We start from the raw sequence: 25,927 nt of genomic DNA on the forward strand, positions 1-25,927 counted from the left end.
TCAAATTCAATTCGTTTACAATGTAAACGAGATAAGTGTACAATTATGTTGTTTACACTGTAAACAAGATATAGTACGACAAAATTCAACTAGCTATAAAAGGATCTACAAGTCTTAGGCTTCCTCACAAACATATCACTTCTTTTTTCTCCATTCATTCAATAAGTTTAGCAAAACTATATAGTGGTAGTAAATATATTTTTGTAAGTATATATCCTAATTGTCACATGAGAAATAGTGACGATAGGGTTGTGTTTGAGTGTGATAGTCCTATTCTTTTGCACATTCGAAGATTAAGTTCTCTATCTAAGTTGAAGAGTCTAATATTGATGAGCATCGGTGCTAATGGGGGAAAGGAGGTTGGAAGAGTTGGGTATAAGTTGTTAGCACCGATGAAAAATTGAGTATTTCGATTTCGTGTTTTTTGGCTCGAAAGCGATGAGTATATGGTGCACGAATTGTAAATCACACTTTTCACAACTCGTACCACTAACCAGCAAGTGCACTGGGTCGTCCAAGTAATACCTTACGTGAGTAAGGGTCGAATCCCATGGAGATTGTTGGCTTGAAGCAATCTATGGTTATCTTGTAATTTTTAGTCAGGATATCAATTATAATTATCAGTTTGGATTGCGAAAAATAAAAGAACATGAATTAAATACTTGTTATGCAGTAATGGAGAATATATTAGAGTTTTGGAGATGCTTTGTCTTCTGAATCTCTGCTTTCCCCCTGTCTTCTTCTTCACGCACGCAAGGTTCCTCCTATGGCAAGTTGTGTGTTGGTGGATCACCGTTGTCAATGGCTACCATCCGTCCTCTCAGTGAAAATGGTCCAGGTGCGCTGTCACCGCACGGCTAATCATCTGTCGGTTCTCACTCATGCTAGAATAGGATCCATTGATCCTTTTGCGTTTGTCACTACGCCCAACCCTTGTGAGTTTGAAGCTCGTCACAGTCATTCAATCCCTGAATCCTACTCGGAATACTACAGACAAGGTTTAGACTTTTCGGATTCTCAAGAATTCTGCCAATGGATTCTAGCTTATACCACGAAGATTCTGATTAAGGAATCCAAGAGATACTCATTCAATCGAAGGTAGAACGGAGGTGGTTGTCAGGTACACATTCATAGGTTGAGAATGGTGATGAGTGTCACGGATCATCACATCCATCATATTGAAGTGCGAATGAACATCTTAGATAGAAACAAGCGTGTTTAAATAGAAAACAGAAATAATTGCATTAATTCATCGAGACACAGCAGAGCTCCTCACCCCCAACAATGGAGTTTAGAGACTCATGCCGTCAAAGAGTACAAAGTTTAGATCTAAAATGTCACGAGGTACAAAATAAATCTCTAAAAGTTGTTTAAATACTAAACTAGTAACCTAGGTTTACAGAAAATGAGTAAACTAAGATAGATAGTGTAGAAATCCACTTCTGGGGCCCACTTGGTGTGTCCTGGGGCTGAGACTTGAGCTTTACACGTTCCTAGGCTGTTTCCAGAGTTAAACGCCAGGTTGTAACCTGTTTCTGGCGTTTAACTCCAACTTGTAACCTGTTTCTGGCGTTTAACACCAGAATGCAACATGGAACTGGCGTTGAACGCCAGTTTACGTCATTTATCCTTGAGCAAAGTATGAACTTTTATATATTGCTAGAAAGCCCTGGATGTCTAATTTCCAACGCAATTGAGAGCGCGCCATTTGGACTTCTGTAGCTCCAGAAAATCCATTTCAAGTGCAGGGAGGTCAGAATCCAACAGCATCTGCAGTCCTTTTTCAGCCTGAATCAGATTTTTGTTCAGCTCCCTCAATTTCAGCCAGAAAATACCTGAAATCACAGAAAAACACACAAACTCATAGTAAAGTCCAAAAATATGAATTTTTCCTAGAAACTAATAAAAATATACTAAAAACTAACTAAAACATACTAAAAACTACATGAAATTACCCTAAAAAAGCGTATAAAATATCCGCTCATCACAACACCAAACTTAAACTGTTGCTTGTCCCCAAGCAACTAGACAAATAAAATAGGATGAAAAGAAATCAAGAAGCAATAATATCTCAGAGTTTTAAGTGAAGCTCAGATTTTAATCAAATGAGCGGGACTGGTAGCTTTTTGCTTCCGAACAGTTTTGGCATTTCACTTTATCCTTTGAAATTCAAAATGATTGGCATCCATAGGAACTCAGAATTCAGATAGTATTATTGATTCTCCTAGTTTAGTATGTTGATTCTTAAACACAGCTATTTTATGAGTCTTGGCCGTGGCCCTAAGCACTTTGTTTTCCAGTAATACCACCGGATACATAAATGTCACAGACACATAACTGGGTGAACCTTTTTAGATTGTGACTTAGCTTTGCTAAAGTTTCCAATTAGAGGTGTCCAGAGTTCTTAAGCACACTCTGTTTTTGCTTTGGACCTCGACTTTAACCGCTCAGTCTCAAGTTTTCACTTGACACCTTCACGCCACAAGCACATGGTTAGGGACAGCTTAGTTTAGCCGCTTAGGCCAGGATTTTATTCCTTTTAGACCCTCTTATCCATTAATGCTCAAAGCCTTGGATCCTTTTTTTACCCTTGCCTTTTGGTTTTAAGGGCTACTGGCTTTTTCTACTGCTCCTTCTTCTTTTTCTTTTTCTATTTTTTTTGCTGCTTTTTCTTGTTTCAAGAATCAATTTCATAATTTTTCAGATCATCAATAATATTTCTCTTGTTCATCATTCTTTCAGGAGCCAACAATTTTAACATTCATAAAATTCAATATAAAAAACATGCACTGTTCAGGCATTCATTCAGAAGACAAAAAGCATTGCCACCACATATAGATAATTAGAATTTTTCCTATTAAGAACTCGAAAAAAAATATTGCCTCCTTATTCTAAAAATTTGCTATTTTATTCATGTTTGATGATGATGAGAAAAATAAATTATAGCTTAATTGGAGATAAAATCAAAATAGAGATACTAATTACTACTACTCATATAAAACTTCTAAGGTAAATTTCTAATAAGAACAATTATCACAAAGTTAAGGCTAAGATTAGAACTCAACAACCTTGAATTTGGGAGGTGGATGCCTCTTTAGTCTGTGGAGTGCTTGGCCCTTCAAGAGATAGCTTCTTGCGCTTCAGTTCCTTCAGTTCACGCCCTTGCTCTTCTTGTTCTCTAAGCAGTTTGCAGAGCATGCTGTTTTGATTTTGCTGTTCTTCCTTCAGTTGATCCACAGCTTCTTGCAACTTGGTGACAGATGCTTCTAGGCGCTCCCAGTATTCAATTTGAGGGATTTTCGGGAGGAATTCCTGTGCTCTCCTCTTGATGGGTTCGTCCTGCACTTGTTGTCCTTCCATAGACTTTTTGGTGATTGGTAGCTCAACTGGGATGTACTCATCTACTCCCATTTTTATCCCAGCATCTTTACATAACAGAGAGACCAAGCTTGGATAAGTCAATATGGCATCTTTGGAGTTCTTGTTTGCAATTTTGTAAAGCTCACAAGCAATCAGCTGATGAACTTCCACTTCTTTTTCCAGCATAATGCAATGAATCATTACTGCTCTTCTGATGGTGACTTCAGAGCGGTTGTTAGTGGGCAGTATAGAGCGCCCAATGAAGTCCAGCCAGCCTCTGGCGACTGATTTGAGATCTCCTCTTTTGAGTTGGTTCGGGGCACCCTTTGTGTTGGTTGTCCATTTAGCTCCAGGGAGACATATGTCCTCTAGGATTTTGTCCAGGTTCAGGTTTGATCTCATCATTCTCCTATTAAGGAGTCTAGGTCATCTTGCAGTTGAGACAGCTTGAAGATCTCCCTTATTTTATCAGGGTGGGTGTGAACAATCTTCCCTCTAACCAGAGTTCTATAGTTATAGAATGCAGTTCCCGCTATTCTCTGCCTGTCCGTCTGCCACAGATTTGTGTAGAATTCCTGAACCATGTTTCTTCCCACCTTTGTTTCAGGATTAGCTAGGACTTCCCAGCTCCTGTTTTGAATTTGCTCTTGGATCTCCGGATATTCGTCTTCTTTCAGATCGAATTTAACTTCTGGAATCACTGACCTTAGACCCATTATTTTGTAGTAATGATCTGAATGTTCTTTGGTTGAGAACTTCCCTTGATTCCAAAGTGGTTTTGGAATATTCTCTTTCTTGCCTCTTGAGTTGGTTTGTTTTTCCTTAGGAGCCATGATCTTAGTGGGTATTGGCTTAGTGATCACGGATAAACACACCAAACTTAGAGGTTTACTTGTCCTCAATCAAAAGAAAAGAAAGGAGAGGGATATGAGGAGAGTCAAGTCCGAATTGTGGAGGTGGGGGGGAGGCCGAACTAGGATTTAAAGGGAAGGGGGGTGGGTTTTCGAAAATTTTGAAGAAGATATGATAAAAGATATGATTTGTAAAAGATAAGTATGATAGGAAAAGGATGCACTTTAAAATTTAAAAGATATGAATAATATGGAAGATATTTGAAAAAGATAACTTTGTTTTGAAAAAGATGTTGTGAAGATTTGGAAAAGATATTGATGAGTTGAAAAGATTGTAGAAGGAAAAGAGATAGATTTGTTTTGAAAAGGATTTGAAGAGGATTAAAAAAAAGGGTTTATGAATTAAGATACATTTGATATCTTTTGAAAAAAGATTTGAAAAATTAGGATTTGTAACATGTTTGTGCAAGAAATCATGAATTGAAACATAAAAAATGGAAAAAATTTGAATTGAAAACGAAATTGCCTACTCCCCACAATCCTGGCGTTAAACGCCCAACTGCTGCATGTTTTGGGCACCCAATTGGTGCTTGGTCTGGGCGTTTAACGCCCAGCTGTTGCTTCCAGCTGGCGTTAAATGCCAGAAACTCCTTTGTCACTGGGCGTTTTTCTGAACGCCCAGGATGCTGTAAATCTGGCGTTAAACGCCCAGAAGCTGCTTCTTTCTGGCGTTTAACGCCCAGATGGCTATCTCTACTGGCGTTAAACGCCCAGTAGATGCTCCTTTTGGGCGTTTAACGCCCAATTGTGCCTCTTACTGGCGTTTTCTTGCTAGTGAGCTCCTTTTTCCTATTTTGTGCTCTGAATCCTTCTGTAGCCCTGTGAACTTATGCAATTGATTCTTTACCTTGTCAATATTGAACTTATATGCTTTAAAAATAAATAAAATGAAGAATAGAATAAAATAAAATAGCAGAAAGAGTTTTGCTAATGGCTGGGTTGCCTCCTAGCAAGCGCTTCTTTATTGTCTTTAGCTGGACCTTGTTGAGTTTTTTTTTTTAATCTAGCCTAAGCTTTGAGCATTCTTGCTCAACATTGCCTTCAAGATAATGTTTGATTCTCTGTCCATTAACAATGAACTTCTTATTAGAATCAATGTCTTGAAGCTCTACATAGCCATATGGTGACACACTTGTAATCACATATGGTCCCCTCCACCGGGATTTCAGTTTTCCAGGGAATAGTCTGAGCCTAAAGTTAAACAGCAGAACCTTCTGTCTTGGTTCAAAGACTCTAGATGACAACTTTCTGTCATGCCACCTTTTTGCTTTCTCTTTGTAAAGCTTGGCATTTTCAAAAGCAGTGAGTCTGAATTCCTCTAGCTCATTCAGCTGGAGCAATCTTTTTTCTCCAGCTAATTTGGCATCAAAGTTTAGGAATCTGGTTGCCCAGTAGGCTTTGTATTCCAGTTCCACGGGCAGATGACAGGCCTTACCATACACAAGCTGGTATAGAGAGGTCCCTATAGGAGTCTTGAATGCTGTTCTGTAAGCCCACAGAGCATCATCCAAGCTTCTTGCCCAATCCTTTCTACGGGTACTTACAGTCCATTCCAGGATTTTTTTTAGTTCTCTGTTAGAGACTTCAGCTTGCCTATTTGTCTGTGGATGATATGGAGTTGCCACTTTGTGGCTAATTCCATACCGGACCATGGCAGAGTAAAGCTGTTTGTTGCAGAAGTGAGTGCCCCCATCACTGATTAGTACTCTAGGGACACCAAACCTGCTGAAGATATGTTTCTGGAGGAACTTTAACACTGTCTTAGTATCATTAGTGGTGTGGCAATGGCTTCTACCCATTTAGATACATAGTCGACTGCAACCAGAATATAAGTGTTTGAGTATGATGGTGGGAAAGGCCCCATGAAGTCAATACCCTATACATCAAATAACTCTATCTCCAAGATTCCTTGTTGAGGCATGGCATAACCATGAGGCAGATTACCAGCTCTCTGGCAACTGTCACAGTTACGTACAAACTCTCGGGAATCTCTATAGAGGGTAGGCCAGTAGAAGCCACATTGGAGGACCTTGGTGGCTGTTCGCTCACCTCCGAAATGTCCTCCATATTGTGACCCATGGCAATGCCATAAGATCTTTTGTGCTTCTTCTCTAGGCACACACCTTCTGATTATTCCGTCTGCACACCACTTAAAGAGATAGGGTTTATCCCACAAGTAATACTTTGCATCAGTAATTAATTTTTTCTTTTGTTTCCTGCTGTACTCCTTGGGTATGAACCTTGCAGCTTTATAGTTTGTAATGTCTGCAAACCATGGTGTTTCCTGAATGGCAAACAAATGCTCATCCGGAAAGGTTTCAGAGATTTCAATAGAGGGAAAGGACGTCCCTTCTACTGGCTCTATCCGGGACAGATGATCAGCCACTTGGTTTTCTGTCCCTTTTCTGTCTCTTAATTCTATATCAAACTCTTGCAGAAGCAACACCCATCTTATGAGCCTGGATTTTGAATCCTGCTTTGTAAGTAGATATTTAAGAGCAGCATGGTCAGTGTACACAATCACTTTTGATCCTACTAAGTAAGATCTAAACTTGTCAATGGCATAAACCACTGCAAGCAATTCCTTTTCTGTGGTTGTGTAATTTTTCTGGGCATCATTTAAAACACGGCTAGCATAATAAATGACATGCAGGAGCTTGTCATGCCTCTGCCCCAATACTGCACCAATGGCTTGGTCACTGGCATCACACATTAATTCGAATGGTAATGTCCAGTCTGGTGCAGAAATAACTGGTGTTGTGACCCGCTTAGCTTTCAGGGTTTCAAACGCCTGCAGACACTCTGTGTCAAATACAAATGGCGTGTCAGCAGCTAGTAGATTGCTCAGAGGTTTTGCGATTTTTGAAAAATCCTTTATAAACCTCCTATAGAATCCTGCATGCCCCAGAAAGCTTCTGATTGCCTTAACATTGGCAGGTGGTGGTAATTTTTCAATTACTTCTACTTTAGCTTGATCCACCTCTATTCCCTTGTTTGAAATTTTGTGCCCAAGGACAATCCCTTCAGTCACCATAAAATGACATTCTTCCCAGTTTAAAACCAGGTTAGTCTCTTGGCATCTTTTCAGAACTAGTGTCAGGTGATCAAGACAGGAGCTGAATGAGTCTCCATATACTGAGAAGTCATCCATGAAGACTTCCAGAAATTTTTTCACCATGTCAGAGAAAATAGAGAGCATGCATCTCTGAAAGGTTGCAGGTGCGTTACACAGCCCAAATGGCATCCTTCTGTAGGAAAATACTCCAGATGGACATGAAAATGTAGTTTTCTCTTAATCCTGGGGATCTACTGCAATTTGGTTGTAACCTGAATAGCCATCCAAAAAGCAGTAAAAATCATGACCTGCTAGTCTCTCTAGCATCTGGTCTATGAATGGTAAAGAAAAATGATCCTTTTTGGTGGCTGTATTGAGTCTTCTGTAGTAAATACACATGCGCCACCCTGTAACTGTTCTTGTAGGAACCAGTTCATTTTTTTCATTATGAACCACTATCATGCCTCCCTTTTTGGGGACAACTTGAACAGGGCTCACCCAGGGGCTATCAGAAATAGGATAAATAATCCCAGCCTCCAGTAACTTGGTGACCTCTTTCTGCACTACTTCCTTCATGGCTGGATTTAACCGCCTCTGTGGTTGAACCACTGGCTTAGCATCATCCTCCAATAGGATCTTGTGCATGCATCTAGCTGGGCTTATGCCCTTAAGGTCACTTATGGACCACCCAAGAGCTGTCTTGTGTGTCCTTAGCACTTGAAGTAGTGCTTCCTCTTCCTGTGAATTCAAAGCAGAGCTTATGATCACTGGAAAAGTGTCACCTTCTCCCAGAAATGCATATTTCAGGGATGGTGGTAATGGTTTGAGCTTGGGTTTAGGAGGTTTTTCCTCTTCCTGAGGAATTTCCAGAGGCTCTTTCAATTCCTCTGAATACTCCAGATCAGGCTGAACATCTTTAAAGATGTCTTCCAGCTCTGATTCGAAACTCGCAGCCATGTTGATCTCCTCTACTAAAGAGTCAATAAGATCAACTTTCATGCAGTCTTTTGGTATGTCTGGATGCTGCATGGCTTTGACAGCATTCAACTTAAACTCATCCTCATTGACTCTCAGGGTTACTTCCCCCTTTTGGACATCAATGAGAGTTCATTCAGTTGCTAGGAAAGGTCTTCCTAGAATGAGAGTAGCACTCTTGTGCTCCTCCATTTCCAACACTACAAAGTCAGTGGGGAAGGCGAATGGCCCAACCCTGACAATCATGTCTTCAATCACGCCTGATGGGTATTTAATGGAGCCATCAGCAAGTTGGAGATATATCCGGGTTGGTTTGACTTCTTCAGTTACACCAAGCTTTCTGATAGTGGATGCAGGTATTAGATTGATACTTGCCCCAAGATCACATAAAGCTGTCTTGGTGCAATTACCCTCTAATGTGCATGGTATCATGAAGCTCCCGGGATCTTTAAGCTTTTCTGGGAAGCTTTTCAGAATGACTGCACTGCATTCTTCAGTGAGGAGAACTCTTCCAGTTTCTTTCCAATCCTTCTTATGACTCAAGATCTCTTTCATGAACTTGGCATAAGAAGGTATTTGCTCAAATGCCTCTGCAAATGGAATCTTTATTTCAAGAGTCCTGAGATAGTCTGCAAAGCGAGCAAATTGCCTATCCTGCTCCTCTTGGCGGAGTTTTTGAGGATAAGGCATTTTGGATTTGTATTCTTCAACCTTGGTTGCTGCAGGTTTATTTTCTACAGAGGTGGTTGGAGAAGCCTTTTTAGAGGGGTTGTTATCAACACTTGTGTGTGTCTGATCCCTCACTGGCGTTTGAATGCCAGGGGTGGAAGCTGGATTGGCGTTGGACGCCAACTCCTTACCTGTTCCTGGCGTTTGAACACTAGAACTGAGTTTTCTTTGGGCGTTTAACGCCAACTCCTTGCTTGTTTGTGGCGTTTGAACGCCAGAACTGAACATGGGTTGGGCGTTTAACACCAGCTCTCCATCCTTTTCTGGCGTTTGAGCGCCAGAATCATTCTTCTCTGGGCTCTTACTGTCCTCAGAGGGATTTTGGATGATATTTTGCTCATCCTCTGTCAGTTGTTCTTTCCTTGGCTTTCTGCTGCTCTGAAGCGAGGTATTTAATGTTTTTCCACTTCTTAATTGAACTGCCTGGCACTCTTCTGTTATCTGCTTTGATAACTGCTGTTTTGTCTGATTCAATTGTGCCTCCATATTTTTATTAGCATTTTTAGTGTCTTGTAGCATCTCCTTGAATTCTGCTAGCTGTTTTGTTAGAAAGCACAATTGTTGATTGAGTTCAGCAACTTGTTCTGGAGGACCGAGTTCAGTAGATACTGCTTTGGCTTCTTCTTTTATGGAGGACCCATTACTTATGTACAGATGCTGGTTTCTGGCAACTATATCAATAAGCTCTTGAGCCTCTTCAATAGTTTTCTTCATGTGTATAGATCCACCAGTTGAGTGGTCTAGGGACATCTGAGCTCCTTTTGTAAGCCCATAGTAGAAGATGTCTAACTGCACCCACTCTGAAAATATTTCAGATGGGCATTTCCTTAGCATCCCTCTGTACCTTTTCCAGGCATTATAAAGTGATTCATCATCCTCTTGTTTAAAGCCTTGGATATCCAGCCTTAGCTGTGTCATCCTTTTTGGAGGGAAATATTGATTCAGGAATTTGTCTGATAACTGTTTCCATGTCCTTATGCTTGCTGTGGGTTGGTTATTTAACTACCTTTTAGCTTGATCTTTTACAGCAAACGGAAATAGTAACAGTCTGTATACATCCTGATCTACCTCCTTGTCGAGTACTGTGTCAGCAATTTGCAAGAATTGTGCCAGAAACTCAATAGGTTCTTTCTGTGGAAGACCGGAATACTGCAGTTTTGCTGCACCATGACAATGAGCTGATGATTTAGCTCAAAACTGCCTGCTTTGATGGAGGGTATACAGATACTACTCCCATATGCAGCAGTAGTGGGATTAGCATATGATCCCAGAGTCCTTCTAGACTGTTCATTTCTACTTAGATTCATGACGGAGAAAGGGAGATAATGTGAATTGCAAGTAAAATATATTTTTATTTTATTATTTTTTTGTTTTATTTAATTAAAAATAACCGAAAAAAAAATGAAATAAAATAAAATAAAATAATTAGAAAATAAAATATAGATTTCAAAAATTAAAAGAAAAAGAAAATAAAAAGAAATTTGAATGTTGAATTGACTAATTAATTGAAAATATTTGAAATTTTTTGAATATGATTTTTGAATAAGATTTTGAATTTTGAAAAGATTTGATTTTTAAAATAAAAATCTGAATTTTTAAAGGTAATTTTCGAAAAATCAGTTAAAATAAAGGGAAAAGATATTTTTGAATTCAATGAGGAAAGAGAAAAATAATAAAAAGACACAAAACTTAAAATTTTTAGATCCAATGCTCCTTATTTTTAAAAATTTTGGAGGCAAAACACCAAGGAACACCAAACTTAAAAATTTTAAGATCAAAATACAAAGAAGACTCAAGAACACCTTGAAGACTCACAAGAACAACAAGAACAAAATTCAAAGATTCAAGAACATAAAAAGAACACCAAATTTAAAACTTTTAGAAAACTAAAAATAACTTTTCGAAAATTAAAGAAAAATAACAAGAGAACTGTAACACCCTAACTACCAGAGCTCACACTTCCGGCTGCGCGACTCTGATAGCTCGGACATTACGACGACACTTATACTATTTAATACTAAAAATATGAGCCTGTTTAAAACTTTAAACCGCAATACCGCTCCCAAAAATACTTTCGTTCGATAACGTACATCCATAAATACCATACAACTTACAAAAACTCATAAAGAGTACATCCACATATATACATACATATATATATAAGTAATATTACAAACATAATCCAATACAATTCCTATCCCTCTTACAGGTTATATCAAGATCAAGGCGAGGGTACAATAAACCATAACTAAAACAATACAGAGCATCACAACAACAATTAAATAAGCTCTTCGTAACTTCTGCGCCCATATCCTGAAAGGGGAAAAATGTAGGGAGGTGAGAACATCATCCTCGAAAGGGTTCTCAGTAGAGGGTTTTTGGGAATTACTGTAATAGGATACGTGAAGATAAACCGTACCAGTGATTAATAACCATCTTATGCCTCTTTTCAAAAACAACCGTTTACAATAAAAGAGAAATCTGAAATCCTTTTTCTGAAAGAAGAAACTGTTCATTTAAACAATATTCAAAAGCATTTCAGAAGGTTTATCTATGCTGAACCAAAATAGCTTTTCGTATTTTATTCCAAACCAGAAACACGAAACCAAAATCAACCATCGGTTCATATCATTCCAACCACGGCCCTAGGCCCAAACAATCCAACCATCAACCAATCACCACAATCCAACAAAGTCCCAGTAGCAAACACAAAAAGGAAGATGCAAGCACAAACAAACAGTTATTGCAAGTAGAACAATTAGCAATTAATCACATAGGCAAACCAAGTATGATATGCACACCCAAATAATGTCACATAGATGCATATGATGCATGCCTGTCCCTAATGGCTGATGATATCATCTGTCGGTTATAGAGCCAACCCGACAAGTCCTGGTAGCTAACCACTGGACTGTCCCTCTGTCGCGCATCCCCAACGCGATGAGGCTGAGGACGAATGGCGGTGACGAGGGCTGGACGCGATCTGGGCACGGCGGCGAGGTGACCGGCGACAGTAGCGCTGCTTGTCCCTCCCCTGTTCGTAGCTCTGCTCCATCTCCCCCTTTTTGCTTTTGATTCATTTCTTTCATGGAAAAGGGAAAGAAACCGTGGGGTGCTGCTGTTGCTGGATGAGGGAAACATTGTGGCTGCTGTGCATCGAATTGAAGAAAGGGGGGAAGAGGTCTGCTGAGTGTGGGAGAAAGGGGAAACCGGGTCGGGTACGGGTTACTGGGTTAGGGTTTCATTTTTTTAAAATTAGGGTTAGGGGCATTTTAGTAATTTCACATAAAAATAGGAATAATATGGTAATTGAAACCCAAATTAAATCCAACGCTAATTATATATAGAAAATACTATTTAATCATCAATTTTTACAAATTACTTTCAATAAAATGCCCAAATCAAATAATTAGGAGTAATATAATTAAATCCCTTATTTTCCAAAGTAGTAGTATTAATATTGAAAATATTACTTATTTAATTCAAATCATATGGAAATCCTTATTATTTCACAATTACCAAGTTTATACTCTGAATGTGGAAAATAATCCAATAATTATAAAATTGGATAATAATCATAGCTTATCTCAAATCCAATAAATCAAAACTTGCCTTAATTATCTTTAATAAAAATGATTTCCGAAATTAAGGCTATAAATAACTATATGATTTGAGACTTGATCATAATAAGACTTTTCAAAAGTTCTGGGTCTTACATCCTACCCACCTTATGAAAATTTTCGTCCTCGAAAATTGATACAAAACGAAAGAAATTTCATAACAGTTCACCCTTAACACATTTAAGGAAGAAGCAAAAATATCTCAACATATAAACATATATACGGTTTTCAAATACTTGGATGGTCGTATGCATAAAGATACAAAGGTAGGAGTATGGTTGCAAAGCAAACATTACAAGATAGGCTCAATGCCCAAGGTCATATGATCTCAAAGCTTTACAAAACTTGAGGTGCCAAAATAGGGTGCAAATCAAAATAGGCGTTCACAAAGTAAAGTGGTAATTAGTGTGGTAAGAGGCTGCAAGGAATGTTGGTATTTAAACAGCGGCATAACGTTCGCTGACAATTCTCGTTCCCACTTCAGAACTTCAACTTCCCAACTCCACCAATCATTTTACAACCTCATGACCAATCATAAGCCTAACAACCGCAAACCGTTCGCAAGGAACAAAACACCCACAACTCATAATGTTGCACACCTACCGCTTCAACTTCCGTATACACATATCACGTCTTAAAGAACTAACGCATCGCGTTGCTACGTCTACAAGTCGCACGTGATATCAAAACAATTCTCGAGTCTACTCAGAAGGATACAAGATTTAGAAATGAGAGATAAATGTCAACAATGATACTCATAGATTTGAGCGAGTGTATCCAATTCTAGATAAACAAGGATGCTCAAGCAATAAAGTTTGCTAGACATAATTCAATTGACAACTTCAAAGATAACCCTTAGATCAAAGAAGTTCAATAGGATCAACAAGAAGATAACCAGCGCATCAGCTTGAAACAAACTCAAACTGAGTCGATGAAGTATGAGGTTTACAAAAGAGAATATCTCAAACCCAAGGCAAAGCTCACAAAACTCAAGGGCATGATTAAAAATACTTATGAATACATTGTTCTTAAAAGAATCGAAAACTTGCAGGAAAATCACCTCGCAGTCTAAAAGAAAAGTTAAGCAACAAATGTCCTTCAAGAGAGTAACAAAAGCATAAATGTGGCTTTACTTCAATACAATTCCATGTTGAAGTAGATTTTGTAGAGTTCCAAAAACAAATGCACACAACTTTGGCTAAGAGCTAAAATATTTCCTCAAATATTTTAGAAAGATAATTAAATGCACAACTTAACCAAAAGCAGTTCATAAAAACTCGGAAATAATCAGATGCTTGTTTAAAATTCTCAAAATTTCATATTCAAACAAGCATGTATAACATTTATAGCAAGTACGAAAGAGGAAGTTAAACTCTTTTTAGAAAAGAAACTCCGAGATAAAAATTTGCTTACAATCTGGTAAGGAAATAAGTGGTGCGTTACAAACAAACCGGTTTCCACTAAATAAGGAAACTTTCCAAAACCTCACTTAAAATAGCACATGCCAAATTTTAAATTAACTTCGTCAAAATCGAACAATGGTTTCAATCTAAATCAAGCAACAGAAAATAAATTCCGTTTAAAACTTCTTACAAGAGAATTCAAAACTTCTTTAAAAAGTTCAAAACAAGACTCCCAAAAGTGTCCTTAAAATCACCATCTCAGAAGAACATTCAAGAAGTTTAAGATGTACTAAAAAGGAGTCAAGCCTTGCAAGAAAGGATCTTAAATTAGAGTAGTTCAAACAAGATCCACTAAGCATGAAATATCAAACAAGTTTTAAATTGATCCAAAAGAATACAAAAGTCATAGAAAAGACAACTCAATCATTTGTAATTTTTCAATGATAAATCTTTAACTAAAAACTCTTGTAGAGATAATGGGAGAATAAACAATGTACTATCCTGAAACGAATCAAACTGACCCACATAAGGATGAGATTCACAAGAGGGGACAAACCAAGATCAATGGTAATGTTCACAAGATGTAAAAGATTAGTTAAAAACAGAATCACGTATGACATTCATAGAGGTGAAAAGCTTAAGAAGGAACCAGTCCGTTCATAAGAAGAAAGCTATGAATCCAACATTTTCAAAAGAACAACAATGGCATAAACTATGTAGTATGCTAAACCAAACTCAATTCAAAATAAGTTAAGTAAAGCTTATCAAACGAAACTCAACCGGAATGAAAGCGAAAAATTCTTTCTTTCCAGTATTTCAGAAAATATCTAAATACACAATCAAATAAAGATGTCCATTGGAACTATAGTAAAATTACTAGAAGGTCAAAATTTACTTTTAAAATAAGTACAATTGCGTAAACCAGTAAAAGTACAGGCAAAGTATTAGAAAGAAATAGTTGTTAAACTGTATAAATAATTTCAAAGTCTCAAATATAGAAAAGCATATATCTAATCAACAGCAATTTATAAAATCTCAAAATTGGCTGTGATCACTGTCAAGTAAGAGAAAAACTGAATCAACAATTTCTCAAAGAATGGACTCAGAATCCGGAGTTAAAAGTCACAGCACATTAAGACAGGTTCAAGGCTATATCAAAGAATACTTGAATCAAGAAGAACTCAAACAGAGGAAGATAGATGCAACAAAGATCTTAAACCAGCATATGCACTTAAGGTCAAACAAGAATACATATGGATAGAGGAATAGAGTGAAGACATCGAATTACTCTTCAAAAGGTCTAGCAAATAAGAACTTCAAGTTAGGATATGAAAGAACATGTCAACTCGAACAGAATTCAAGACACACAACTGAATAGCCTCGAGAAGTAGTTTCCAACTTTTCCAAAACCCGCGATTCGCTTTACTCAAAACTAGGATTTCATCTATGATAACCCATCAGTGCTTTCATATACATATTTCACTAGTATTAAGCCGGCCGAACTTAATATCAGGAATTATGCAATGCAAGACTAACAGCGTTAATCAATAGACTGTCATGTGCATAAAGCTCTAATTCTCGTCATTCGACAAGACCTACTACATGACAAACGCTCAGAGTATGCAACTGAAGCATAGTCAGTCCATTCCTCAGGCTCTACAGGAAGAACTGCTCTGATACCATAATGTAACACCCTAACTACCAGAGCTCACACTTCCGGCTGCGCGACTCTGATAGCTCGGACATTACGACGACACTTATACTATTTAATACTAAAAATATGAGCCTGTTTAAAACTTTAAACCGCAATACCGCTCCCAAAAATACTTTCGTTCGATAACGTACATCCATAAATACCATACAACTTACAAAAACTCATAAAGAGTACATCCACATATATACATACATATATATATAAGTAATATTACAAACATAATCCAATACAATTCCTATCCCTCTTACAGGTTATATCAAGATCAAGGCGAGGGTACAATAAACCATAACTAAAACAATACAGAGCATCACAACAACAATTAAATAAGCTCTTCGTAACTTCTGCGCCCATATCCTGAAAGGGGAAAAATGTAGGGAGGTGAGAACATCATCCTCGAAAGGGTTCTCAGTAGAGGGTTTTTGGGAATTACTGTAATAGGATACGTGAAGATAAACCGTACCAGTGATTAATAACCATCTTATGCCTCTTTTCAAAAACAACCGTTTACAATAAAAGAGAAATCTGAAATCCTTTTTCTGAAAGAAGAAACTGTTCATTTAAACAATATTCAAAAGCATTTCAGAAGGTTTATCTATGCTGAACCAAAATAGCTTTTCGTATTTTATTCCAAACCAGAAACACGAAACCAAAATCAACCATCGGTTCATATCATTCCAACCACGGCCCTAGGCCCAAACAATCCAACCATCAACCAATCACCACAATCCAACAAAGTCCCAGTAGCAAACACAAAAAGGAAGATGCAAGCACAAACAAACAGTTATTGCAAGTAGAACAATTAGCAATTAATCACATAGGCAAACCAAGTATGATATGCACACCCAAATAATGTCACATAGATGCATATGATGCATGCCTGTCCCTAATGGCTGATGATATCATCTGTCGGTTATAGAGCCAACCCGACAAGTCCTGGTAGCTAACCACTGGACTGTCCCTCTGTCGCGCATCCCCAACTCGAGTTATACTCATCATAAACTTGATCATAATCATGATCCATATCCATCACCTTCACTGGTGAATATTTACGGGGGCGAGCTCATCCGGGACTTTCACAGTGCCCGGCCACACTTACGACATAGGGTCAACAGAGTATCAAGTCTCAACCTGGAGCACGTGGTGGCTAGCCACTGCTACTACCCAGGGAAACTCGTATCTCAGATAGTGGAAGTGCAACATTCACATTTATCAATGATTCAGCATAAACATGCATTCAATCTCATCCATGGATCAACATCCATCTCAGCCATCCGGCTCACGGTTCAGTCCAGAACCAGCCAATATTCATATCATACACAGCCATTCCGGCTCACGGTTCAATCCAGAACCAACCAATATTTATAATCATACATAGCCATTCCGGCTCACAACAAAACAGCACTTCCACATTCAACATCATAAATTCATAAAATCGGCATTTAAGCCATAAATCACTTTTTCCCAAATCATTTCACTTGAAATAGAGTTTCAACTCTTTTTAGCCTTGACTTTGAAGATCTCATTTTCAAATCATCTCAGGCTCATAAGCCAAATTTACTCAAAGTGAGTTTCCTTTTTTAAGCAAAGCCACTTTCGGCATTCTCTTTCCAAAACTTCCAAAACCATGGAAAGTTAAAGATTCTTTTTGGGAACATTCAAAATCACCCATCCAACAATGGGATTTTATAACAAAAGTTTCTTGCCAGAGTCCCAAGTCTTTAGGGAAGGTCAACTTATATAAATTCCTTAAAATCCATTGAAACTTTTAAAATCATAGATTCCCGGTTCAAGTAAATAAAACTGAATTTATTATGAAACCGATCATACAAAATCACAAGTTCCAACCCGGTCCAAAAATCAACTCATTTGAAACGGAACCGGTTCATTTGAATCAAACCACTTTCAGGTTTCTTTTTGGAACCCATTTTTCTAACTCTTCCAAAATGCCTCAAACTTGATTACTCAATCAAAAGTCTAAATTCCTTTAAAATCACTAAAAGCTCCTTTTTATATTGAAATCAATATTAGAGTCTCATTCTTTCCTTCAGTGATTCAAACTGTACAAATAGTTCGTTTCTAAATAAGCTGAACTCAACGCATAAAGTTCATTAAATAAATTAAGCTTGAAAACATAAATATTCTCTTAATAAATCAATTAATACAATTTCTCAAATCCAACCCTTTTTAAATAACTTTACAAACAAGAGTAGGATTTTGTAGAAATTTCGGCAGCACCTCCCCTAAAACTTGGACTTTTGCCACCCGGTTCGGGTCCCAACTAAACCGATTCTCATTCCTTTTTAACAGCCCAAAACCAGAAATCAATTCAAAAGCAAGCTAAATCCAACAGTCGCCTCAGTGGCATATCTCAAGGGAACTATTTCAGAAATCAACTCAATATCAACCGGTTTAACTCATTTATAAAGCTTTAAAGAATCGGTTCGGCAATAAATCATTTATCAAAGCCAGAGCAATTAAAGCGACCCAGGCTGAATTTCAAGAGCATTCTATCTTTCACATCATCAAAATATTGACTCAATTCAAACCAATCCTCAACGGATTAAACTCATTTCAAATATTTAAAGAATCAACTTCAAACATTACATTTCACAAGCCACACTACAATTCAGCCAAACCAACATCCATAGTCATTCGAGTCAATCAATTGATACATAAGGCAGATACAATCACTAAGTACACAATATCTCACATCAGTACCCATATGTAATAATTCCAATAATAAACTATAGTTTTTGGAAAGCGCCCCTACCTCAAAACGCAAATTCCATAACTCAAAGGCATCACAGCGTCCTTTCTGCCTCGACCCAAAATCAACAATCAAAATCCCGACTACCAAAACCTCAGCTCCAAACCGTTTTCTCAGCAACCACAACGACTCTAATCGCAATATATAATAATAACCGAGATTAACTCTCATAACAACAAATGCTACAACTCCTCAACGTATAATAGAGCAGTAACTAGAGGGCTTTCAGATCGAAACGCTTACCGAACCAAAGGAACGGCTGAACCGAAACAGCGGCGGTCTCCGAACCGGCTCGGCAGCAGCCCGGCAGTCAGCCCCAAGCAGCAGCGGCGATCTGAACCACACGCAGCGACAATGAAGTTCCAGGAAACTTAACAGAAGGAAAACTCAACTTAAAAGCCTTACCGCCAGTGGAGCTCGGTGGCGGCAGTGGCGTTCTCCGGCAACTCGGTACGGCGGCGCGGTTGACTTCTCCTCCGGGAGTGGCTGTAACGGAAACAGCATCTCCTCCTTCCGTTCACAATCCCAGCGGCAGCCACAGCGGTGGTTCTGGGCAGCTCTGGCGGCAGTGGGCTCCGGAAACTTGCAGAACCCCGAGGCAGAGGCAGACAGCAACTCCGGTGGTCTTCTCCAGTGACGACACCAGCCACCACGGGGATGGCGGCGGTGAGACCCCAACAGCGGCGAAACCCCATCTCCTCCTAGTCTCAGACGCGAGTTCTCCCTCTCCTCCACCCGTCATGCTTGACGGCGACCACTTTTTGCCCCTTTCAGAGGAGCGACGGCGGCGAGGCGCGAAGCAGCGCCCTTCCTCCTCTTCGTGGCGGCTCTATTGGCGACAACAGCAGCGCCGTTGGAGGACATGGGAGCAGCAGCGGTCAAGCAAGAACGCGATGAGGCTGAGGACGAATGGCGGTGACGAGGGCTGGACGCGATCTGGGCACGGCGGCGAGGTGACCGGCGACAGTAGCGCTGCTTGTCCCTCCCCTGTTCATAGCTCTGCTCCATCTCCCCCTTTTTGCTTCTGATTCATTTCTTTCATGGAAAAGGGAAAGAAACCGTGGGGTGCTGCTGTTGCTGGATGAGGGAAACATTGTGGCTGCTGTGCATCGAATTGAAGAAAGGGGGGAAGAGGTCTGCTGAGTGTGGGAGAAAGGGGAAACCGGGTCGGGTACGGGTTACTGGGTTAGGGTTTCATTTTTTTAAAATTAGGGTTAGGGGCATTTTAGTAATTTCACATAAAAATAGGAATAATATGGTAATTGAAACCCAAATTAAATCCAACGCTAATTATATATAGAAAATACTATTTAATCATCAATTTTTACAAATTACTTTCAATAAAATGCCCAAATCAAATAATTAGGAGTAATATAATTAAATCCCTTATTTTCCAAAGTAGTAGTATTAATATTGAAAATATTACTTATTTAATTCAAATCATATGGAAATCCTTATTATTTCACAATTACCAAGTTTATACTCTGAATGTGGAAAATAATCCAATAATTATAAAATTGGATAATAATCATAGCTTATCTCAAATCCAATAAATCAAAACTTGCCTTAATTATCTTTAATAAAAATGATTTCCGAAATTAAGGCTATAAATAACTATATGATTTGAGACTTGATCATAATAAGACTTTTCAAAAGTTCTGGGTCTTACAAGAACACCAAACTTAAAAGTTTGGCACAGGATTTAATCAAAAAGAAATTATTTTTGAAAAAGTTTTAAAAGGAAAATTCCCAATTACCAACAACATAAGCACAACGCTCTAGCCAATTGAGTTATAAATTTAAAGTGTTTTAATAAGGTATTTAATAAAAAAAAATTTTTTGAAAACTGATATTTTGAAAAAGCACAAGAAAAACAAGAAAAGACACAGAACAAGAAAAACTAAAGATCAAACAAGGAAAATAAATAAGAACAACTTGAAGATTAAGAAAGAATAATGAACACAAATTCGAAAATTTAAAAAGAAAAAAAAATGCAATCGACACTAAACTTAAAATATGAAACTAAACTCAAACAGAAAAACTCAATTATTAGTTTATAAAAATTTTTGAAAAATTTAAAAAGAGAAAATAAGGATTAAAAAAAAAGAAATTTCAACCAAAAACAATAATAGAAGACTCTAAACCAAAAAGAAAAAATTTTCCTAATCTAAGCAACAAAAATAAACCGTCAGTTGTCCAAACTCAAACAATCCCCAGCAACGGCGCCAAAAACTTGGTGCACGAATTGTAAATCACACTTTTCACAACTCGTACCACTAACCAGCAAGTGCACTGGGTCGTCCAAGTAATACCTTACGTGAGTAAGGGTCGAATCCCACGGAGGTTGTTGGCTTGAAGCAATCTATGGTTATCTTGTAATTCTTAGTCAGGATATCAATTATAATTATCAGTTTGGATTGCAAAAAATAAAAGAGCATGAATTAAATACTTGTTATGCAGTAATGGATAATATGATGGAGTTTTGGAGATATTTTGTCTTCTGAATCTCTGCTTTCCCCCTGTCTTCTTCTTCACGCACGCAAGGTTCCTCCTATGGCAAGCTGTGTGTTGGTGGATCACCGTTGTCAATGGCTACCATCCGTCCTCTCAGTGAAAATGGTCCAGGTGCGCTGTCACCGCATGGCTAATCATCTGTCGGTTCTCACTCATGCTGGAATAGGATCCATTGATCCTTTTGCGTTTGTCACTACGCCCAACCCTTGTGAGTTTGAAGCTCGTCACAGTCATTCAATCCCTGAATCCTACTCGGAATACCACAGACAAGGTTTAGACTTTTCGGATTCTCAAGAATGCTGCCAATGGATTCTAGCTTATACCACGAAGATTCTGATTAAGGAATCTAAGAGATACTCATTCAATCGAAGGTAGAACGGAGGTGGTTGTCAGGCACACGTTCATAGATTGAGAATGGTGATGAGTGTCACGAATCATCACATCTATCATATTAAAGTGCGAATGAACATCTTAGATAGAAACAAGCGTGTTTGAATAGAAAACAGAAATAATTGCATTAATTCATCGGGACACAGCAGAGCTCCTCACCCCAACAATGGAGTTTAGAGACTCATGCCGTCAAAGAGTACAAAGTTTAGATCTAAAATGTCATGAGGTACAAAATAAATCTCTAAAAGTTGTTTAAATACTAAACTAGTAACCTAGGTTTACAGAAAATGAGTAAACTAAGATAGATAGTGCAGAAATCTACTTCTGGGGCCCACTTGGTGTGTGCTGGGGTTGAGACTTGAGCTTTACACGTGCCTAGGCTGTTTCCAGAGTTAAACGCCAGGTTGTAACCTGTTTCTGGCGTTTAACTCCAACTTGTAACCTGTTTCTGGCGTTTAACGCCAGAATGCAACATGAAACTGGCGTTGAACGCCAGTTTACGTCGTTTATCCTTGAGCAAAGTATGAACTTTTATATATTGCTAGAAAGCCCTGGATGTCTAATTTCCAACGCAATTGAGAGCGCGCCATTTGGACTTCTGTAGCTCCAGAAAATCCATTTCAAGTGCAGGGAGGTCAGAATCCAACAGCATCTGCAGTCCTTTTTCAGCCTGAATCAGATTTTTGTTCAGCTCCCTCAATTTCAGCCAGAAAATATCTAAAATCATAGAAAAACACACAAACTCATAGTAAAGTCCAAAAATATGAATTTTTCCTAGAAACTAATAAAAATATACTAAAAACTAACTAAAACATACTAAAAACTACATGAAATTACCCTTAAAAAACGTATAAAATATCTGCTCATCAGTATATGTGCCCGATGTTTGATGTCCACGGGAGAATCATCGCACAACAAGTGATGAAACATTTTATGGAGGTTATTGATGTGAATGGTAATGGTTCTAAGCGCTCGAATTTTGTCTAAAATGACCCACATCTTGCACCAATACCTTTGCACTATACTAGTCCTTTGGGGTACATGAACGTGAACAGTGAAGAGTCGGATGAAAAATATGTTGCCAATAGCAATTACAGTAGTTCTTCTAAGGATAAGGAGGAGTTTGTACCAAAGACTCCTGTAAATAAAACAGTTCAGTATCTTTTTGCTCCAAAACAAGTACCGGAGTTGTCAGCTGTGGCCAGCCACTACCACACATTGAATCTGGATGCGATGCATGAGAAAACTCAATTTTCCAATATAGGGGGATACGATTATAACATAGACGGTGGAGTGGAGTTTCGCATTGGTCACAGATTCAAAAGTAGGGAGGCTATCATACTAGGTGTGAAGAATTACAGCATTTAGAGGAGTGTGAGTAAGGGTTGTGGAGTTTGATCAATAAAAAAATCATGTGTGTTGCAAACAATCTGTAGCAGGAAATCTGCCTATCAAGTGAACACCATGTAGAAAATCTATGGTATATCCATGAGATCAACAACGGCATGCATCCAACAATGTCTGTGATGGCTCGATATATATGTTGTAGAGTATAATGAGTGGTACGTCTATGTATGTATGGCAGATCTCCAAGACAAACTATGACACTTGTCAAAGTCGATTAACAATGGAAGCCACCTGATATGAATCTGATTATTTGATTTATCTGTCATCAGGTAACCTCCAATTAGTAACATGATGTAACATCTCATGTACTATCAGAGGGTGGCCAGATCTACACTAGCTGGCATATGCTGCACCCTGTCCCTCAGCCACGTCAGTTTGATGGAAAACGACTCCTTCCTCTACCCCCTAGGAGCTCCTTTACCCACTCCCACGTCGGGTGTTGGTACCATGTCTAAAAGTCTCGCAAACAGCCACCCCACTGGCTCTCCGTTGGTGCGTAACCCAAGGTGGTACACAACATTCTGCAGGGTGATAGCGCACTCATCCCAATGCAGGTGAAAAGTGTAGGTCTCCGAATGCCAGTGCTCCACAAAAGAAAAAATCAGGGTGTTATCACATACAAAATCCATACAGTGCCACGCATCGCCAAACCTAGCCTCCCTCAAGTAAGAGAGAATGACATCCGGTGGTGTAACTGTAAAGGTGTAACTAACTCATTTATGAAGTGGTAAGCGAAACCTTTGTTAAAATAAAAAATATTTTAATAAAAAATAATTTAATACATGACATATTTGAAAAACAAAATTAATAATATAAAGTTCAAACTAAAGAATTCAAAATCCAAAAATTATTTTCTAATCAAACATTTAAGATATTTATTTAATAAGAATGCATTTAGTAAAATAAAATAATTAAATACTCTACAAATTACTTAGTTTTGTAAATAAAAAATTAAATTATTTATTTTAAAAAATTCATTCAACAAAGACAAGTAATTAAAAATACATTCCAACGCCTAATAAAAATTAATTTGGCAATTAACCTATTTCATGTTACTAATACAATATCTATTCTAGTCATACATAATAATACTAAACCCATAAAAGTACTCTAACTATAACTACATGCTTCTTTATTTAAGAGAAAAAAAAATAACAACACTAACTAAGAAGTTGATTGCTCCTGTAATATATCACGTCGCGTCCAAATGATTAATATCGACATCTTGTACATCTGCGCATACCATAATGTCCAAGTATCTCAATAATATAAAAAAAAGGCCCAAGAAAAAAAAAGAAATGTAAAAAGGCTTGAAAGTAACATTTGAAGACGTTGCCAACGAATTTTTTATATAGGCGACGCTATTTTCTTATCTCATTTACACCATAAACAATTTGAGATTGAGCGTATATAGACGACGTTTCACAACACGTTTGCACATGTGATATATGTGCAACTGCATACGTGTTTTATCTCATTTACACTCGATCTCAAATCATTTACAACATAAACGAGATAAGAAATGAGACACAAATTAATAAATACTCTATAATTATTTATTTCAATAAATAAAATAATTAAATTATTTATTTAAAAAAATTCATATATACACATATCCGAATTATTATATTTTATACTTTCTTTATCGAAGTTAATATATGTTAAAAAAATTGTTCACTATCTAATGAAGTTGATTAGAAAAAGCATTTAGATAATAAATGTTTTATACTTTTTTTAAGTGTTAAATATAAATATAAAAAAATTGTATTAAAAATTTAAAAATTTAAATTCTCAAATATTATAAAAAGATAGATAAATGAATTCAAAAATTTATATTGTTGATAAAAATAATCCTAGAAGATATAAATAACAGATAAAACTTAAATAATTTAAAAATATGACACAAATAAAAATATCATATTTTCTTTTAAAAGTGGTAAATAAATTTTTATGAAAATATTTAGATAACTATTTAAAAGGTACATACAAAAAAATAACTATAAGTATGTTTTATTTTTTAAAAAATTCAGTTATTTAAAAAAAAATAAAAAAACTTTGTATAAAATTATCATATTAATAATGTTTACAAAATATTATGTCAAAATCTAATTTCTAAAATTTTTTTAAGAATATGTATTAAATACTTGATTAGTTTTTATTATATTTTAAAATTTTTGAAAACCAATATGATTCTTATCTCTCAAATTTTTTTATCAAACTTTTGAGTACAGATTATTTAAATAGATATAAAAATTATTTTCTTAATAAGTAGTGTATTTAAACGCAAGTATATTAATTAAATATATGTAATAATAGTAAATATAATGTTAGTTAAGAAGAAAAATATGTGATGCTCGATATAAAAGTTACAAGTTGAAGTTTTATATATTATAAATATAAATTATATAATAAAAATATTTAAAAAATACCTCAAATGTTTTTACATAAATATTTAAATTAATTTTTAAAAAATTTTAAATTAAACAGTTTGATTCTTAATAAATTTTTATTATTTTCTTCGAAACATATTGGTTATTTATTAAAGAGGAGTAGTTTGTTGAAGTGGAAACCTCTGTTGCAAGGTTTCATGAAGGGAACTACGACGCTAATATCTTTGTAAAAGAGTAAGTGGTTGGTTTTGGTTGTATGATAAAAAATCATGTTGGAGGTCGAATCAAGGGATGTTTAGGTTCTTTGCCGATATGGTATACCAGCAATGGCAACTCTTTGTCATTTGGTGAGTAATGGTTCTAGCTTGGGAGTGCGGATTGAAAACGATTATTTGTAAGACGGACTTCAAAAACGTTTTTCTTATCACTTAGAAAATTTTTGGATTGGAGGTTATGAATAATGAGAATTTGGTAGTGCATATTCATGAGCTGTTCAATAGAAATTGGGAGGTTTATTTCAATCTAGTCTTAAGGGAGGTGAAAGTTGTCGCCAATTTATTAGCTAAAAAGGTGTTTGGAGTTCGATTAAGTACACAAAGTGGTTTAATAATGGGAGTCGCATCATAGAAGCTGTTTACAGAAATTCTATTGTAGGTTAATTTTTAGGGGTATTTTCTCTCGTTTTAAATGTT

The 25,927-nt window shown here is 37.1% G+C and overlaps 1 protein-coding gene across 3 annotated transcripts; it reads right to left on the reverse strand.

Moving 5' to 3' along the window:
• Window positions 1-1,217: 1,217 nt before the first annotated feature.
• On the reverse strand, window positions 1,218-19,732 carry LOC112767117 (uncharacterized). Of its 3 annotated transcripts, none has more exons than XR_011875072.1 (4): window positions 18,940-19,709; window positions 18,778-18,868; window positions 18,538-18,665; window positions 1,218-1,835 (listed from the first exon to the last, which is right to left on the reverse strand). XR_011875072.1 is itself a non-coding variant. In XM_072222617.1 (3 exons), exons 1-3 carry the CDS (start codon window positions 19,227-19,229, stop codon window positions 15,978-15,980), a joined length of 525 nt encoding a protein of 174 aa, XP_072078718.1. In that variant the 5' UTR covers window positions 19,230-19,707; the 3' UTR covers window positions 15,919-15,977. The 3 variants fall into 3 exon arrangements, 1 of the variants encoding a protein (XP_072078718.1); XR_011875071.1 differs by lacking the exon at window positions 1,218-1,835 and adding an exon at window positions 15,919-16,121 and having other exon boundaries at window positions 18,940-19,732; XM_072222617.1 differs by lacking the exons at window positions 1,218-1,835; window positions 18,538-18,665 and adding an exon at window positions 15,919-16,121 and having other exon boundaries at window positions 18,940-19,707.
• Window positions 19,733-25,927: the final 6,195 nt, after the last annotated feature.

This window comes from Arachis hypogaea, chromosome 17, assembly GCF_003086295.3.
Source record: "Arachis hypogaea cultivar Tifrunner chromosome 17, arahy.Tifrunner.gnm2.J5K5, whole genome shotgun sequence".
NCBI lineage: Eukaryota > Viridiplantae > Streptophyta > Magnoliopsida > Fabales > Fabaceae > Arachis > Arachis hypogaea.

Bases quoted from the DNA above. Each gene is read 5' to 3' on its own strand.
- LOC112767117 (XM_072222617.1), bottom strand. From the start codon at position 19,229: ATGGGGTTTCGCCGCTGTTGGGGTCTCACCGCCGCCATCCCCGTGGTG. The intron at 18,869-18,939 runs GTAAGGCTTTTA...CGTGTGGTTCAG, and splicing joins GCCACCGAGCTCCACTGGCG to ATCGCCGCTGCTGCTTGGGG. The intron at 16,122-18,777 runs GTAAGCGTTTCG...TTCCCCTTTCAG, and splicing joins TCAGCCGTTCCTTTGGTTCG to GATATGGGCGCAGAAGTTAC.